Source organism: Castor canadensis, chromosome 6 (assembly GCF_047511655.1).
Source record: "Castor canadensis chromosome 6, mCasCan1.hap1v2, whole genome shotgun sequence".
Classification (NCBI taxonomy): Eukaryota; Metazoa; Chordata; class Mammalia; order Rodentia; family Castoridae; genus Castor; species Castor canadensis.
This window is the reverse complement of record NC_133391.1, coordinates 42,192,989-42,210,193: the sequence shown is the minus strand read 5'-3', so window position 1 is coordinate 42,210,193 and position 17,205 is coordinate 42,192,989. Positions and strand designations below refer to the sequence as shown.

Here is a 17,205-nt window from a genome sequence, read left to right as displayed (position 1 = left end):
AGCCCAGATTCCAAAGTCAGGGACATTTGGAGGCCTTTGGTCCCCATTTGCTGACTGTACCGCATGGCAATATAAACCTAGGTAGCATCCCCAGGGTTACTACCTAATATGGTACCATCGCCTCTCACTTGGAAGAGAACTTCTCTGATTGTTGACTGAGTATCCAGGACTGACCTTGGTTGGAATAAATCGAGTTCCTCAAGAAGGGTCCCTGGAGTCCACTCAACTGTGACAGTGGATTTGGGGAGCTGCAGTTAGTAAAAGAGTTTACTGAGATGGAGAGTGGAGAAAGCAAAGATTCATTAAGGCACCATTCAAAAGGGAGACAGTGACAGCTGGCTACGTAAAGGAGCATAGTGTGCCAACATAGATCTGGGAGTAAGTTTTATACTTCTGGGTAGGCTACCTTTGATTGGCTGTCTCCGTTTTTGTGGACCTTACTAATTGGTTGTCCCTTCCTGAGACCGTGATTTGAATTTTGATGGCAGGGGAACATCTCTTTGTGCTTGGCTATTGCTTCTGCATTCCATCTGGGCCCACCATTGGGCCATCCACCCCCCACATTCCATCTGTTCCTTGGTATTCCTTATAATTCCTTGGTCTTCTTATAATGGAGGCCTCCTCCACAAGCTGCCCAGAGTAGCAGGCTTTCCTGAAGTCAGCCAGACCTCTTTGCTTGCGCTTGTGTGCTAGAGCAATGTTTCTTCCACTGGTAGTCCTGGCCCTGGTCATTGCTTTAGGCTTTTCATAGAGCATGGGGGAGACTCCCCAGGTATAGGGTTTCTGCCCTTCCCGCTGTTGACCCTCTGTTGATTTCTCCTCTGAGCCTTCTCCCATCACCTGTGGTCGAGGTTGTACCACATAGATGTGCTCCCCCAAGCCAGAGGCCTTTGGAAAGGTGGCTCCAGACCTGGTGCTAAGAAAGCGCTCTATGAAGAACCTGATATAACTATTGGCTCAGGCTTCCACTTCTCTTCCCTGCCCAAGTTCCATGCTGGCTAGGTACAGGTAGCGATGCACATTGGAGAATTCAGAGATGAGTAAGAGTTGGTCCCTGTTCTCAAGCAGTTTTCCACACAGTGGGACATGAGAAAACTTACGTATAACCAGGTAGGATGACAACAGGACCAAAGGGACATGCAACCACACACGTTCAGAGCACAGAGAAAGGAAAGCTTGTTGGTGTGAGGACTGAGGAAGGGTATAAGCAGGGAGAACAGCCCGACCACACAGGGCAGCTTGTAATAATGGCTGCCATTTACCAGGCTGGATGCCATGAGTTTGACACACATTATCCTTAATCTTCAAAATAACCTAAATTCAAATCTAAATCTGACACCAAAGACCCCAAGTCTACCTTGCCACGTGTGAAAACAGCAGAACCTAGAGGCCAGGGAAGGTCCACAGCCATTGGTGGGAGTGGGCTGGGAAGAGCAGTCAGAGGCTAGGTGTCAGCCAGCAAGAATGCAAGGGCTTTGCTGCTTTGGAGGAGGCAGTCAGGCACACAGTCACAGGTGCCCCTACGTATTGTTGACTGGATCATGAAAGGCGGGAGGGACAATAGGAAGGAGGATCCTGTTTACGTTTCTTTGGAAATAACAAAGAGTGTGACCAAATCCAAGCTGTCTGAGATTTTGGTGACAACCATGGGGACTTTGAAAAGGGTGTGGGGGGATGGGGGGCTGTGAGAGAGGCCAGTCAGGGAAGGCCACATCTGTAGTGTAGAGTCAGGGAGGTGACGGGGGGGGGGGGGGGGGGGGGGCGGGGTGGGGGGAGGAACAAAGACAAGGCCAGAGCTCCCCACCCTCTGGCTGGATGAGGAGGTGACCAGCATGGGTGAGACACTGCTTTGCCTCTTTCTGATCATGACCTGCAGAAAAACCTTGCTTTACATCCACCCCTCCACTCCCCACAAAACACACACACCAAACCAAGTTTCACAATTGCTCCCTTCACCTCACTGCAAGCCTTGATTCACACTGAGCTGTTCTAAGGAATTCTGGGATGTTTTTAAAAATCCTGTTCCCTCTCGGCTGACTCCACAGCCAACTGCCAAGATAGTTCAGAAAGCTCTGGGAGGGTGATGGGGGGGGTGGGCACTGGGGCGCAGGTGTACAGAGTGGCTCCACCAAAGGGCATCTCCTGGGAGAAGCCACAGCAACTTGGTGTTTACCTGCTCTCTCCTTCTCCCTCTCTCCCTCCTTCCCAGGCAGGACGATTTCTGGGGGAGGTGGACGGTGCCCTCATGACCCAGCTGCTCAGCATGGGGGTGTTCAGCCAGTAAGTGGACTTCCTTTTCCCCAGTCCCTATGGGCTCTGACAGACGTCATGTGCTGGCCTTAGAAGCCATTCATGGAAACACCAGACCCCAAAAGTAGCCAGGAACTGAACCACCAGACCAGGATGGGGGGCGGGGGTGGCAAAGCGCTGTGGACATCCCTGGGAGGGACTCCCTAGCACCCCTCCCCCCAGCCTTCACTGGAAAGCCACCAGCTAAAATGCAGGCCACTTGTGCCCTTCATATGTTGAAGTCATTCATGTGCATGGCGCACCATTTGCATATGAGCTGTCTTCTGATCTGGGGAGCAGCAAGCCTGCCAGCCATGCCCCCTAGGCAGAGGTAGGGCATGAGGGTGGTCTTGACCTCACCACACCGTTTCTGATTTTGCAGAGTGACTATGTATGACTACCAGGCCATGTGCAAACCTCCGGATCACCACCACAGCGCTGCCCAGCCCCTGGCCAGCGTGAGTGTCACTCTAGGCCTTCCCTCCACCAGATACACATCCTCTGCCCTGTCCTCTGAATAGGTCGCCTGGTCCCCATTCTCACTCAGCCTTGGGTGTTCTGGTCCCAGGGTCAGTCTTGACTCTGTCCAATTCTAGCTGGCATCCTGCTCTGATGCTCAGCCCAGCCCACGCAAGATGGAGCTGGCAAGATGACGGGTCCTCAGGCAGAGAGGTTACCCTAACCTCACCTCCCACAATGCCACACGGATGGTCGGGGGTCCTCAGCATCTGGGCCTACAGGATGGGAGTTGACCCAACTTGTGGAAGTGCATGTGACATACAGAAGGCGGCAGGTACAGGTCAGGAAGGCAGCCTGAGTAGTGGCCTGTCCTGTCCGAGGGCCTTCTGAGAAGGTGGCTCTGCTCTCTCCTCTGCAGCCTCTATCTGCCTTCCTGACAGTGGCCAGGTGGCTGATGCATGAGCTCCTGCTGTGAGTAGGGTTGGAGGTGGGGGAGGACTTCCTGTGGTGGGCACCTGGGGCCTCCACACACCACACTTCCTGCCAGGCTCCAGGGACGGAGAGCGAAGCCTGGAGTGCTGGACCCCCTCTCAACCCCCCCTGCCTCTGGGAGAGCCCCTGCTCACCTGAGCTCTCTAGCATGAAGATGGGTCCTGGGGTTCACTGGGGTTGTCAGCCCCCTCGGGAGCCAGGTGGGTGATGTGGCAGAGATTCAGTTCCATGTCCTGCAGGTGCCTGTTGGAGTGGAGTGCCTGGGGCTCCTGGCGTGAACCAGGGGCTGAGGGTGAGTATGGGAACCACAGGGTGGGTGCGTTTGCTCAGTTTATTGGAAAACTTTCCCAGGGGTGGGTGATGGTGGGGTGCAGGGGGGCACTTGAGGTGTTCATTGCTCATAATCTCATCCTGCTGGTCCTCTCTCTTCACCTCCCCTCCGGCCCCTCACCTCTGTGTCTGACATCACATCACCTTGGGACACCTTCACTCCATGTGACATCATCACCACCCTGTATCACCCCTGCCCTTGTGTGACTCCATGCTCTTCCTATGTGATGTCCACCTTGTGCCGGGCTCATGTCCTGGGCAGCCAAAGCTGTCTTCCATCATTGTAAGTAGCATCAGCTGGCCATAGTGCATTGGGGAGCTGCAAAGGACCTGCCCTCCACTCTGCATCCTAGCAATAAGCCCAAGTTGGGGTGTATCGTTTTCATCCTGAGACACCCCTGGCTTGGGGGACCCCAAGTCCCCCATCTGGCTTAAAGCACCACGCCTGAAGGGCACGGGTACCCAGATCCCATCCCATGAAAGCACAGTCCTGCCCCAGGGAACATAAGGAGCCCAGCCGTCTCTTCGGGTGACAGTGAACTAAAGGGCATCACCCCACCATCCACCAGGGAGCCCCAAGCAAGAGCTGTCCCTGGGGTTAGGCGGCCTTAGACTGCCACTCTGTGGGAGAAGCTCGGCCCAGCTGGATGTGGGGCAGGAGTGCTGGCTGGCCAGGGCTGCACCTGCCTAGCATTTGAGCTCCTGAGAAGGTAGACACAGGTGTGTCCACAAGGAAGGAAATGGGTCATGGGTTGATGGAGCTAATGTCCCCTCACCAAGCAGTCCTTCTCCCTGCACGATCCTCTCAGACACACGAGGCGTCCAAGCCGGAAGGAGCCTTTGGGATGAGACACTTCTCACCCCTGGCCTACAATGACACTATGGGTTCCAAACAGAGGAAGTGGTTTCCCCCAGTTAGGTTATGTGACCTGCACACACTAGAGACCCACAGCCCCTGACCCCGGCTGCTACTATGTTCTCTGCTCTTCCCACTCCTGCCCTGTTCTGAGGACTTTTTTTCTGACGTGGGGCAGCAACCCAGAGGGCAAGGGGCCTCCCAATGTGTGGTGAAGTGTGGAGGCCATGATGGCTGCCTGCTGGGTGATGCCCTTCCTTAGTCACATGCTTCTGTTCCCTGCAGCCCACAAGCACAAGAAGCAGGACCTGCTATACCCCTGTGACACAGAGTACCCCGTGTTCGTGCACCAGACGGCCATCCAGGAAGCCAATGGGATCATCGAGTGTGGGACCTGCCAGAAGTAAGACACAAGGCTATCAGCCTGTCCCCAGCCTAGGGGTGTACTCTTCCCACTCCTGGCAGGACAGCCATCTAGTCAGGGCCTTGCCATGCACAGAGAGGTCTTCATGGAAGGAAAGGAAGGGAACGGTCCCACTCCCAGATTCTGTCTTCCCCTTTCCTGGCTGCGGGAAACCCAGGCTGAGGCTGAAGGAATGCGGTGAAGGCAGTGTGGGATGTGGGTGGTTCATTAGGGGGAATGGGGACCAGGGGCCAGGTCCCATGTCAGAGAGTCACCTCCAACCTGAGGCCACACAGCCTGCTGGTGACCTGCAGGTTTGTCTCCCTCACTTAGGACAGGCCAGCCATAGCCGGCTGTTATCAGGGCCACGCTCGCTTAGCTCCACAGATCTTCCCTAGGGCCGGGCCCATGCAGAGCAGTGTCACAGTGTGGGTGTTGTCAGCAGCAGGTGGGACTGGAGGAGAGCACACACCCACCTGCCTTCCTGGCACTACCGAGACCCCCCCAGGTGTGGGGACTCAGGGCAGGATCCCTGCTGGCTTGCTCCTGGGCTGAAGGCCCTAGATTCTCTGAGCCCTGGCCCAGGGAGGCAGGGAGGCCTGCCTGAAGGTTCTACCAGCTGATGGCTCACCCCAAACCTCAGAGGGCCCCGCCTGGGGAGGTATGGTATTCTCCAGGGTGCTCCCTTAGCCAGACCTGCTGTTCAAGCACCAGGACCCAAGTCAACTATACACCCCATAAAGTCTCAGACTTTGGTATCAGACAGATTCAGGTCTCCGTCTCCACCTACTGTGTTATGTTAGGTGATATTTTAAGCTTGTTGGAGCAGCTTTCTTGGGAGTACTGTTACTTGTGTCCTTATCTATGTCAAAGGCTTGTTGGGAGGAGAAAGTAGACCGGGGTAAGCAAGGGCTCCTGCATAGACAGACTTGAGTTTAAAAACCGGCTCTACTGAGGTGTGACCTTGGACAAGGTACTTAACCTCTGCTAGCCTCAGCTCTGCCATCTGCAGAATGGGAGCAAGAACTTCATGTAGTGCCAACAAAGTCAAACATACATGTTTGTGTGTGTGTGCACGTGTGTGTATGTAACATCGCCCATCCCATAGGAAACGCTTGGTAAGTGACAACTGTCACTGTTGTGTAACACCGGAGCCTTGCACACAGCAGGCTTTCCAGGATCCCTCCCCCTCTGTGGTGCTCTGGAACTGTGTGCAGGAGCACTGTGCCACCTTGTGGCCAAGCATGATGCTGCACCTTCGCCGCCACACTCACCCAAAGCAAGGGTGGCGGTCCTGCTCCGCGCCTCATGTGCTATGGATTAATAACAGCTCCTGCTCCACCTTCTCCAATCTGCTAGGGAAGGTGAAAGGCAGCTGTGAAGACGTGTGGTTAAAGAAGTCAATAGGATGGGGCCATCTGCCCAGGGCTGTTCCCATCTGACTGGCCCTGCACACTGTCCTCCCCTGTGCCCCGCCTCCACACTGGCCTCCAGCAGTTCTTTCCCCAGAGCCCTCTCCTGTAGCTGCCCGCCTGCGTGCTGAAGCCCACCACCCTTTCTGCTGCAGGATGTTTGTGATGCAACAGATCCCCCGCAGCAACCTCCTCCTGCTGGTGACAGACCCCACCTGCGACTGCAGCTTCTTCCCGCCTGTCCTGCAGGAGGCAACAGAAGTCAAATATATCCTTCCCAGCCCAGGGTGTGCGGGTGAGGGTGTGGGAGGCTGAGATCACCAGTCTCAGATTTGGGGTGCTGAAGACAGCCCCCATTTCCCACTCTCCCCCAGAGCATGGTGGTTGGTTCTCCAGCCCCTTCCCTGACCCCCCCCTCCCCATCTACACATACACATGCTGCCTCCTGAGCCCTGAAAAGCAGCTGGTCCCACCAGGGTAGCTGCTTCTAGACCTTGGTCTCCAGGGTCTCCAGAATCAGTTGGGGTCCTGAGCAGTTGACCTTGACGGTGAATTCTGCACATAATGCCTCTGTCAAGTGTGACAGGATGCGCTCCCAGAAGCCCCGGAGGCGACCAGATTCCTGTCATGCCTTCCATCCAGAGGTATGGGACTGGGTTGGCCAGTGTGGGGTGGGGGAGCTGGCCTGCTCCTCATATTCTCTGTGCCCTCTTGCAGACACAAGTGTGTCTGGACCCTGATGAATATGTGCACCTCACTGGGAAACAAACATTCACAAATGTGCATACAGGTTTATACAGTGATAGAAATAGTTAGCCAGGCATAGTGATCATACCTGAAATCCCAGTACTCCAGTCTGAGGCAAGAGGATCGTGAGTTCGTGGCCAGTTCATGGCTACATAGTGAGTCCCAGGCTGGCCTAGGTTACTTAGTAAGACTCCCATCTCAAAAAACAAAAGAGGGACAGGAAGGAGGATGGGGAAGAAAAGGAGATGAGGAGGGGAAGGGGGAAAAGGGAAGGGAAGGGAAAGGAAGAAAGGAAGAGAGAAAGAAAGAAAGAGGGAAAGGGAAGGAAAGAGAAGGACTTAGTCTTTGTCTCTGTTCCTGGCACAGAGCATCTGAAGCCCTTGTAACATCCTGGGTGACATGGGTGAGAGGAACATCTTGTTATCTTGGTCTCAGTCCCTGGTTCCTGATTAAGAACTTCTAAGACACTTAGAATGACAGTGACTTTTTCTGTGCTAATGATGTGACTGATAGCTGGAGCCTATACACAGTTTCAGAATGGAGCTGGTCACCAGAACCACCAAGGCACGATCAGCGCCCTCCAGGTTACCAAGACCTCCGTCAGACCCCTAATCCATGGGCTCGGAGGGCTCCCTGGCTGATGGGTGAATCTGTGTTCTGAGAAAGCGATGTGCCCAGCAGGGCACCTCACCGGCAGTTCCGTGGTACACCCTCCACAGTGAACTCATGGTAGCAGGTGCAATGCCTTTCTGAGGCTCTGAGCCATGCGAAGAAGCCACAAGCCTGATGAGAGGTTCATGGGAATCCCTGATTGACAGCCAGTCTGTCTCAGGTGGTGTCTGAGGTGGGTCCGTCAGCCTGAGGGACTGAGCCCTTCCGCCTGTGGGATCTGATGCTAACCCCAGAAGACTGAATCCATTCACAGGGCATCCAGTTGGTGTTGGAAAGCACTGCCGTATGTGTTTAGAAGTACTGTTGTTAAAAGCACATCAGAACCCCCATAGCACTTAAAGGGTATGTGGATAAAAGAGCCACATTTCCTAGGGTTTGGGCCCCAGGTGAATTCAGTTTCAGGGATGGGCCTGGCTAACATGTTAGAATGCCTGTACCACCAAGAAAAACATTTCTCTACATTGTCTTCTTTCCTTCTGCCCTTAGCTAATGATCCAAGTAAACAGGAGGAAGCCAGCATTTAGTAGGCAGCTGAGGCCACCACGTACAGGCCCTGAGCACGGGACTTTCCACATGTAGTCTTTTTGGCAGTCCTGGGGTTTGAACTCAGGGCCTCATGCTTGTTAGGCAGGTACTCTACCACTTGAGCCACTCCGCCAGCCCTTTTTTGTGTTGGGTATGTTCAAGATAGGGTCTCATGAACTATTCAAACCACGATCCTCCTGATCTCTGCCTCCTGAGTAGCTAGGATTACAGGTGTGAGCCACTGGCACCCGGCTATGCACATAGTCTTTGCTGGGCATGGCTGTCACAAATAATTCACCTCAGAGAGATGCTCTTGGGGTTACAGACCCCCTGAAGCCATTCTGAGAGGAAGACCCCACAGCCATTCCAGGATAGGTCAAACAAAGCACTGGAGCCCAGCCCAGCCTCAACATTCCCCCTAAAGTCTTGCAGGGGCTTCCTCCACTTTCTGGAACTTCCTTATCTCCCTAAGCTCTCTCGTTGGGCCCACCCTCACCCGTCTGGCTTGGAGGGTGACCTCCACTATGGTGGCATCCACAGCCAAAGTCACTCTTCCACCTGTCTCTGGATTCACAGGAGAACGCCCAGGACTGTGGCGGTGCTTCGGACACCTCGGCCCCGCCCCTCCTACTCCTATTGCCACTGTGGGCCTGGCTGCTTCTGCCCCAGCTTCTGTGCTGACACCCAGACCATCTAATCTCCATTTGGCAAGGGGATCCTTCCAGAGACATCCTAGAAAGTAGCAGTTGACATGGGCCCAGCTCACCACAGCCAGGCTACCTCCCAGATTCAACCCCTGGCTAATGGTCCCTGCTTCAGGAGACTGCTGGAAGGAACAAGATATGTCCAAGAAGCATTTCCCAAAGTCCCTTGGTGCCACACCCCAAGACTTTTTTTTTTTTTTTTTTTTTGCGGCATTGGGGTTTGAACTCAGGGCCTCACACTTGCTAGGCAGGTGCTCTACCACTTGAGCCACTCCAGCAGCTGTCCCAAGTCTCGGTGGGCATCTTCTGTCCTTCCTCTCTCCTTCCAAGCCCTGCATGCACTCAACTAGGGCTAGGACAACAGACCTTAGTTCCACCTCTTCTCCAGAGCAGACCCTGACAAAGAAAGGTCAGCTGTCTCCCATGAAGCAGGCTGATGTTCAGAACCCCAGGACTTACATTGTGTACTGAGGAGCAGAATGAGGCCAGTGGCAGGAGACTGGAGCAAGAATGTGCCCCACCTAAAACAGGGAGCCAAAGGAGGGCACCACTGCTACTGCAGAGGGTGGGGGTGGGGGAGGGAGGGAAGAGAGGGAGAGGGAGAAACAAGGGAGTAAACAGTAAAAGGCAAGATGGAAAAGAGAAGCAAGTATTAAATTCTTTCAGGAACCATCAACATGGCTGGGTGTGATATCCTCCGACTGCTGCTACTGAAGAATTTCTGGAAGTTTTCACAAAGCCTTAGCTTAAAGGAAACTGCATCTAATAAAAAGCCAGTAGGCTAAGCTCTACAACTGCAGTGCTGGACAAAGCATGAGTCCAGGGGAGGTGGCAGGACCAGGCAGAGGTCCCCATGGACATGAGCAGTCCTTCACACGGGTGTGGTAAGGAGTCTCCTGAGCACTGACTCCAGACTCCCTGTGAGGTCCACGGTGGGCTTTTTCTGGCCAATGATCCAACAGCAACAAAAAATACTTGACTGTCCCATGAGCAAGCCCTTGAGGCTGGAAGTAACATGCATTAACTCATTTACTCCTTGCTGCAACCCTCTGAAGTAGATACTATGATTTGCTCACCTTCTAGATGAGGAAACTTAAGCTTAGAGTTGTAAACTGGCTCCAAGTTACTGAGGAGAACTGGGAAGACAGTGAATTCCTACAGCATGCCAGAAGCCACCTAGCACACACACAGCACTAAATACACATTAACTGCCCACCTTGCTTCACAGAGGTAGGGACAAAAAACTACAGCTTTGAAGCCAGGACTAACAGATGCCCATCTGCCTGGATGGGATTAGGAAGCAGCAGGGAGCCCTTTGTTGGGCTGCCTTGGCCTGTAGCACTTCTCCTTTTGTGCCAAGAAGACGGGCTGACTATGACAGAAATAGAGGAGTCCTCTCCTGACTCCTGCTCTGGCCAAGGTCACCCACCTGGCTTTCTTTGGCATTAGGAAGTGTTCTGACCTCCATAGTGTTTGCCCTCGACCTCTGTCTCAGACACCAGCAGCCTCTCTCTAGGATAGTGTCTTTCAGAGGGCTTGTCTTCCTCTCCCAACCAGGGAGAGGATTGTCAGGCAAATTTATCAACCACCTTGGCCATATAATTGACACAAGGAAGTGCTAGGTAGTGCTGGCCTGTGTCTGCTTCCTCAGGGCCCCAGGCCCTGAATGTCTGAGGGTGGACTGGGAGTCTGGAAGCAGTGGAAGGAAACCCATTTCTGCTAAGCTAACCTGCTCTTCTCTGCCTGGAGAACAGGATATTCTCCTAAGGTTTGCCTTTGAAGGTCTTAAAACACAAAAGGCCAGCAGGTGGCAGGCTGGTGCAAGCTGAGAGCCATCACCTTGATGGCAGTAGCACAAAGTTGGAACCTAAGTCACTCAGTAAACAGGATATGGAATTTTGGCATCTCTTTTCTTATCAGCTCCTCGACTCCGGGAATCAATTAGCACTAAATCACTACCAGAATTGCTTTCAGGTAAACTGTTTCAACACCTACTTCATGATGCTTACTAAATGACATTTCCATTCAGGAGGGCGGGAGAACAGGCAAAACTTAAGCACAGAAAAGTAAATATGTTGGTAGCAGGGGCTTAAAGGCCACAAAGGGAAGGAATTAGAGCAAAGGCTGACAGAAGTGAGTCAACCACTATGGGAATGGTCTCTGTAAGAGCAGCAGCTTCTCAGTGGAGGACGAACTGGACATAATACTAGTCCTTTTATTTTGCAGTGTTAAAGATCTAAGCCAGGGCCCCTCACAGAGTGGGCACTCTACACTCCCAGCCCTCTAACACTTTTATTTTTGACAGGTGAGAACATGGGGACCAGGGGAGTAAATAATTTCTTGGTCTTATCACAGGACGAATGGCAGGGCTAGGCTAGCATGGCAAAGGATGGCAGTGAGAAGAGGTGCGTGAGGTGAGGTGCAACCCAATCCCCTGCTCTGCAGCTTCCGTACTCCCCAGTTCATGCCACTGCAAGCAGCAGCTAGGAGGGTGAGCCAGGCTGCCTTGTTTCAGCAAGTCAAACAGCTGAAGGCAGGAACAATGAGTACGACAGATAGGACACGGTTGTGGGGGGCGGTGTTAAGCAGGCAATTTGTGCCCAGTGAGAAAAGAAAACGCAGTATCCTACAACTGAACCATTTAGAAAACCATGTTCAAAGATCTTTTATTTTTTTTTGTGGCACTGGGGGATGAACTCAGGGCCTCACCCTTGCTAGGCAGGCACTCTATCTACCACTTGAGCCGCTCTGCCAGCTCCCATGTTGAGATTTTAAAGCAACATTGTCCAGGGCCCCCAGAGCCCTACCTCTCTATAAAGTCAAAATTCAAATCTGTTCTCATCTGTTTCTTTTATAATACCCGTGGGACATCACCTGAGAAGCAATATCTTACTGCTGTCAGCGAGAGACTAGGAATAACCAAGTGGGCTTCAGCTTAGTTTTCATCAAGTCCTGAATATAGCCCAGTGTCCTACACCTTAACAATGCACAGGGAAACACTGAAGTTACATTTGTATTTAAAATATCAATTCATTCTGCTGGGTATTGAGGGGGTGAGGGGGAGAGGGAAGGGGCGGAGTGGGTGGTAAGGGAGGGGGTGGGGGCAAGGGGAAAAAATGACCCAAGCCTTGTATGCACATATGAATAAAATTTTTAAAAAAATAAAAATAATAAAAAGAAAAATGATTCGGTTCTACTACCTGTAAAATAAATAAATAAATAAATAAATAAATAAAATATCAATTCAGATCAAGCATGGTGGTGCATGCCAATAATTCCAGCACTCAGGAGGATCTCAAGTTCAAGCCTGGGCTACCCAAACTGTGCAAAAGAGAAAAGGAGAGAGAATTCAGAACAGACATAAGCAAGGGCTGGAAACCACCTGCAAAAACTACATTTGCCCCAGGTAAAAAGGCTAGCATTTGCTCTCCTTAACTTACACTGAAGAGACCAGGCTGACAAACCCCAAACTTTCTGAATCAATGTACATGAGGCCATCTAATCATGAACAAGAGACTTCAAGTACTGAGAAGCAATTTTCTCCATGCTCTTCTCCAGCAGATCACTGGCAGGCAGATACAAACTCCAGGTTTGGGTTTTCTCACTGGTGACAGTAAGCAATCCTGACTAGTGGGGCAGGGTTACTATTAGGAGTGCAGGAGAAAGGGATAGTTTTAACATAGCTCTTGGCTTAAAGTTACTACATTCGGATTTTGCAAGGCTGGGGATGGAACCCAGGACCTCACACAGGTCAGGCAGGAGCTCTACCATGGAGCCACATACCCTAGTCCCTAGACAGTATTTTTATAAACACAATAATAAATTAAGAACTATCTCTTAGAGTTAGATCTCCTTTCCATTCCAAACCTGGTCCAAGATATGATGAAAATCAAAAAGCTGGGAAAATCAAGTGCAGTCCTTAAACTTCAGGGTCCAAGTTAGGTCTTCTAGGATGATAGCTGAAAAGGCAGTGACAACACAACAAAGTTCACCTTCCATTTGGTTCTTTTTATTAGAGAAATTGAGAATACAGCAAGTAGGGAAATCCCATGATAAATGGAACCATCACACAGATGCTTTCCTGGAACCCCAACCTTCTATGATACCCCAAAATGTGCTTTGTGGCTTTAGCAATTTATAAAGGGAACAGGGGAGAATACTGAAAAAGGCCACTATTTAACGGAGAATGAATGAAGCTATAGAGGTCCTAACCAGCTTAGGAACCAAAACAAAAATTGAAAACGTGCGCAGAGCAAGCAAGCCTCAGACTGCTGAGAGTAAGGCATTCAGGCGCCACCCTGGTGAGTTCTCAGCGGCACTGCAAGGTCGAGTGCACATGGAGGCTGTTGGTAGTGAGCTGCGCATAGACACACATGGGCACATGGGCCCACACACACACCCAGAAGAGGGAATTTACTGGATTTACACATTGGTGGTGTTGGTTTCATTTTCCCCAAGGTTTGTGCTATGTTTAACAAGATTCTTCCTGCTTTGGGGTGTGGGGTGCCTGGGCCCAAAGACTGCTACTTCTGTGGGTGTTGTTACAGGGCTGCATCTCACACCCTGCATCCCAAAAACATGACCAAAGAACAAGTCTGTCTTCTGATATGTGCTATTGCTCCCACGAAACTAAGTGAACGTCCTTCCAGATGACCACTGTCCTGCCAGGCTTTTTTCTCAAGGGGTAATACTGCTCATTCTGTCAGGCACTGCATCACTTCACCCACGGAGTCTTTTGTTCGGTCCACCTTGGGCAGAGGCCTTATCCAAGAACCAAAAATACTCCTAAGTTCTTCCCAAGTTCTAAATTAGATTCTTTCTTCCTGGATCCCAGCTGTGAGTGGAGATTCAGAAGGGAAAGGATGGAGAAAAATAACCACAGAAATGCTACAGAATAAATAGGAACCCCTTCCCAAATTCCCACACATCCCTTTGAAGATGCCAGTCCCCTGCCTAGGGCCTCACCATCCCCAGGATGGAACACAACTGGCTCAAGTCTTGGGTGACAGTAATCCAAGGCTCCAGTGCTATTTTAATGGCTCACCTATGAGCCAGATCCCACTGCCACCACTCTCCCTGACGCCATACCAAGATGGCCCTGGCACAAGAGAAATTACTTTTCATTTGTATTAGGAATGAAAACATGTGGACTTAAAGGTTCTTCCAGACTTCCTGTCCATCACACCATTTCCTTTTAAACTCTGCACCATGCTACCCCTGAAAAGCTGGGTTTGATAAGTACTGACAACCCCATGGTGGCTTCTGGAGAGTTCTGCTGGCTTTCTTGTTCAAGGGAGCTGAGGTACCTGTCACACAGGGCTTACCAAGACAGTACACAGAGGTGAAATCATCATCCCTAGCCCAAAGGCAGGGTCTGGACCCAAGTGACCTCAGGAGGAACCTACTACCCAATTCAGAATCTCCTATGTGGCCAGCTCCATGCCAGGAGCTATTAGGCTCTTAGAGAAGGCAATGTTTATTTCCAGGAGGAAGAACGGTAGTTAGGGCAGTGATTTTTAACACAGGAAAACTTAACAGGTGGCCAGAGCTCCACAGTAAGGATATGGAAAACTGTTCTTCTCTGCCCACAAAGGTGAACTGGATACCAGGAAGTAGTCAGATGGGCCCCTATGCTAATGCTCCCAAAGGTCCTCCACTATCTCCACCACCCTTTATCAGCATCAATGGCAGGACTAGTGACTCTACTCCTTAGAAAGGGTCACTCTTGGCCTATAAGACAGTCCCTCAAATGACACACCTTAACCAAAGCCTTTGCCTAACACCTCCTATCAGCCATTCTGCTGCTCCCAACAATGAAGCACCTACCACAACTTCCCTTTCCTTTACTCTACCTCTACCGCAGGACGCCCAAAGGTTCTCAGGCCTGAGAGCGGCCATGTGGCCACTGGGCTGGGGCTATAATCTCTGCCCCACTAGAGTCCAAGTACATTGGCCTGTAGAAGGCACCTTGGTGCACCAAGACATCATGTATTCTGGGGCTACCACCTCATTCTCCTTCGGTCACTTTGTGCAAAATTGAAACAGTGTGTGGTACTTGCATGTTTCATTCTATACAAAAATTCTCCCTCCCGCCCTATCCCTGTGTTTTAAACATTTATATAAATTTTTATTTAAACAGTAAGTTAGAAATCTTATTTACATTAATTTTTTTGTTCTCCCAAAAGAGCATCTAAAATCACATATTCCCACCCCTTAACTGGATATAAACGTTCACCTAAATTGGTTTGTATTGTTTTAAGAGAGAAAGGAAGAAAGAGCCACCAGCTGAACTGTTTCCCCATCTTCTACAATAAATATGACATAAATCAGAAGCCAGTTTGCCAGGGGTCTTGCGGAGCCCACAGTTGGCGATTCCAAGAGCAGGTCAAGGAACAGGCCGTTTCTCCTTTTCTCCAATTGATGCAATCCAGCCTTTGAGGTATGATTTATTTTTGTTTTCCTCTTCTCAGTCGTGTACCACATGGAGCTCCTGGGCTGTCGCAAGGCCCATGAGGCTGTCAAAGTTTTGGGGCTCCTCTGGTACTAGCATCGAGACCAACAGGGAGGCTTGCAGGTGCTGCAGGCCCAGGTTCAGGGTCATAGTCCCTGGCTACTGGTAGTGTCACAGTGCATCCTCTTCAGTGCAGCCCCCACCAATCATGAAACGGAACTCCTGCAGGTTTGAGACGCCGTGGAAGTGGACAAAAGCTCCAGCAACCACAAAGATGTGGAACAGCTGATGAGAGTGAAACTGAAGGGAGAAAGAGGAGGGGGGAGAAACCCATCGTTACTAAGTCTGCTGAAGACTCCTAGGACCACTGCATTCTGGCTCATGCTGACAGAGGGCCAGGAATGCGTGTGACAAAGCTCAAATTCCAGGATCCGCGGATCCTGGAATGCCATTAGGCATATCACATTCTGCTGAGTTGAAAGCCAGCTGTCCACATAGAAATCTGAATATTGCTGCTAAGCTCTAGATGTGAAAATCTGCAAGTTTAACACTGGAATACCCAGTGAACATACAGGGCAAATGACATACAGACACTCATGCCATTAGACCACAAAGTTCCCAAGGAGACACCTAGCAGTGGGCCATGGTTACTAAAGCACACTTTTCTGTCTTGACATAGAATGCTAGAGCTGTGGTCATTTAAATATTACTCTCTGTTAGAAAAACTAAAGGGGTTTCCAGGACTGAGTGGAAGGTCACAGTACATGGTCCCTGGAGTTCCCTTCAGCATTAAGATTCTGGAATTACATGAACAACATACTGTACAAAAAGACTAGGCGAACACAGTCAGAAGCAGGTGACATTACTTCTGCTTTACCTGTTCTGTTTCATGCTTTATCACATCTCAAGAAGGGTAATCAGTTGCTCAGGGTACCAAATATCACTTCAAAAATTTCACTACTCTCTCATTACATTCTCAAAATGAAAAAGCACAGTGGCAAAGCAGTATTTATCAAGGAAAAGATACTGATCTTAGAAGTGTAAACAAAAAGAAACTAAAAGTTACATCCTAAGGGATGGTTTTTATGAAACAAAAGGGGATTTTCTAAAAAGGGGGAGGGGGTAAAAATTTTCTCCATATCCGTGTCAAAATATGAGGCAATTTCACAAAGATAAATTAGCTAATTTGAAGCTCCAAAGACTGAGTTTAAGATTGTTCACTTTACAGATAGCTAACCTGAACTTTACAGAAATTAAATGATCAGCTTAGTCCACAGTTATCAGCAATGAGAAACAGGATTCCACAGGTCAGATTGCATGTTAAACAACACTCCCATCTTGTATGTTGAAATGATTCAGGCCCTCTTCAGTTATAAATCCTCTATGTGTACCAGACCTTCATATTTTCTTTTTCCCCTTTTCTTTCCTACTAAACAAAGTCTAGTTACCTCTCCCTCCTCCTCTAACCATTACAAATCACTGGGTTTTGCTATTGAAAAGGACTTTAGCAGAAATCTGGTTTACAAAAGGTCTTTGGCAAAAATCTGGTCCATCACCTCCTTTCAAAAATGAGGAAACAAGAGACAAAAAATGGCTAAATGAGTCTCCATTATAGGGTAATAAGCAGGAGTTTTAAGTTAGTTTGATTCCAACTCTAATCCTACCACTTAATAGCCTTGTGCCTTGGACAACCCTTTGTTTCCTCATGTGTAAAATGAAAATGCCTTATAAGGTAAACATGTTAAATGAGGCAGTCCATGTACAGCACCCAGTGCTGTGCTGGGCACCAAGTGCTCAATAAGTGTGAATTATTACCGTGCTCACTGTCCAAAGAAACACAGCTAAGGAAGGAAAGGAAGGATACA

The 17,205-nt window shown here is 50.3% G+C and overlaps 2 protein-coding genes and 1 non-coding gene across 4 annotated transcripts in view; 1 reads left to right on the top strand and 2 right to left on the bottom strand.

Moving 5' to 3' along the window:
- The window catches only part of Cacna2d4 (calcium voltage-gated channel auxiliary subunit alpha2delta 4), a 128,101-nt gene extending 118,705 nt beyond the window's left edge, over positions 1 to 9,396 (top strand). Inside the window, exons 30-38 of the mRNA XM_074077849.1 lie at positions 2,210 to 2,280; positions 2,672 to 2,747; positions 3,167 to 3,219; positions 3,480 to 3,532; positions 3,833 to 3,853; positions 4,712 to 4,829; positions 6,397 to 6,509; positions 6,803 to 6,885; positions 8,762 to 9,396. Coding sequence (XP_073933950.1) covers positions 2,210 to 2,280; positions 2,672 to 2,747; positions 3,167 to 3,219; positions 3,480 to 3,532; positions 3,833 to 3,853; positions 4,712 to 4,829; positions 6,397 to 6,509; positions 6,803 to 6,885; positions 8,762 to 8,866 — 693 coding nt within the window. The 3' untranslated portion in view covers positions 8,867 to 9,396. The remainder of the gene's footprint in view (positions 1 to 2,209; positions 2,281 to 2,671; positions 2,748 to 3,166; positions 3,220 to 3,479; positions 3,533 to 3,832; positions 3,854 to 4,711; positions 4,830 to 6,396; positions 6,510 to 6,802; positions 6,886 to 8,761) is intronic.
- Positions 8,246 to 8,318, bottom strand: Trnav-aac (transfer RNA valine (anticodon AAC)). Its single transcript has one exon. It is a non-coding gene; the product is annotated as a tRNA-Val (tRNA).
- Positions 9,397 to 12,882: 3,486 nt separating the features above from the next.
- Positions 12,883 to 17,205, bottom strand: part of Adipor2 (adiponectin receptor 2) — a 76,800-nt gene continuing 72,477 nt past the window's right edge. For both annotated transcript variants that reach the window (XM_074076377.1, XM_020159168.2), the window contains exon 8: positions 12,883 to 15,640. In XM_074076377.1, coding sequence (XP_073932478.1) covers positions 15,512 to 15,640 — 129 coding nt within the window. In that variant the 3' untranslated portion in view covers positions 12,883 to 15,511. The remainder of the gene's footprint in view (positions 15,641 to 17,205) is intronic.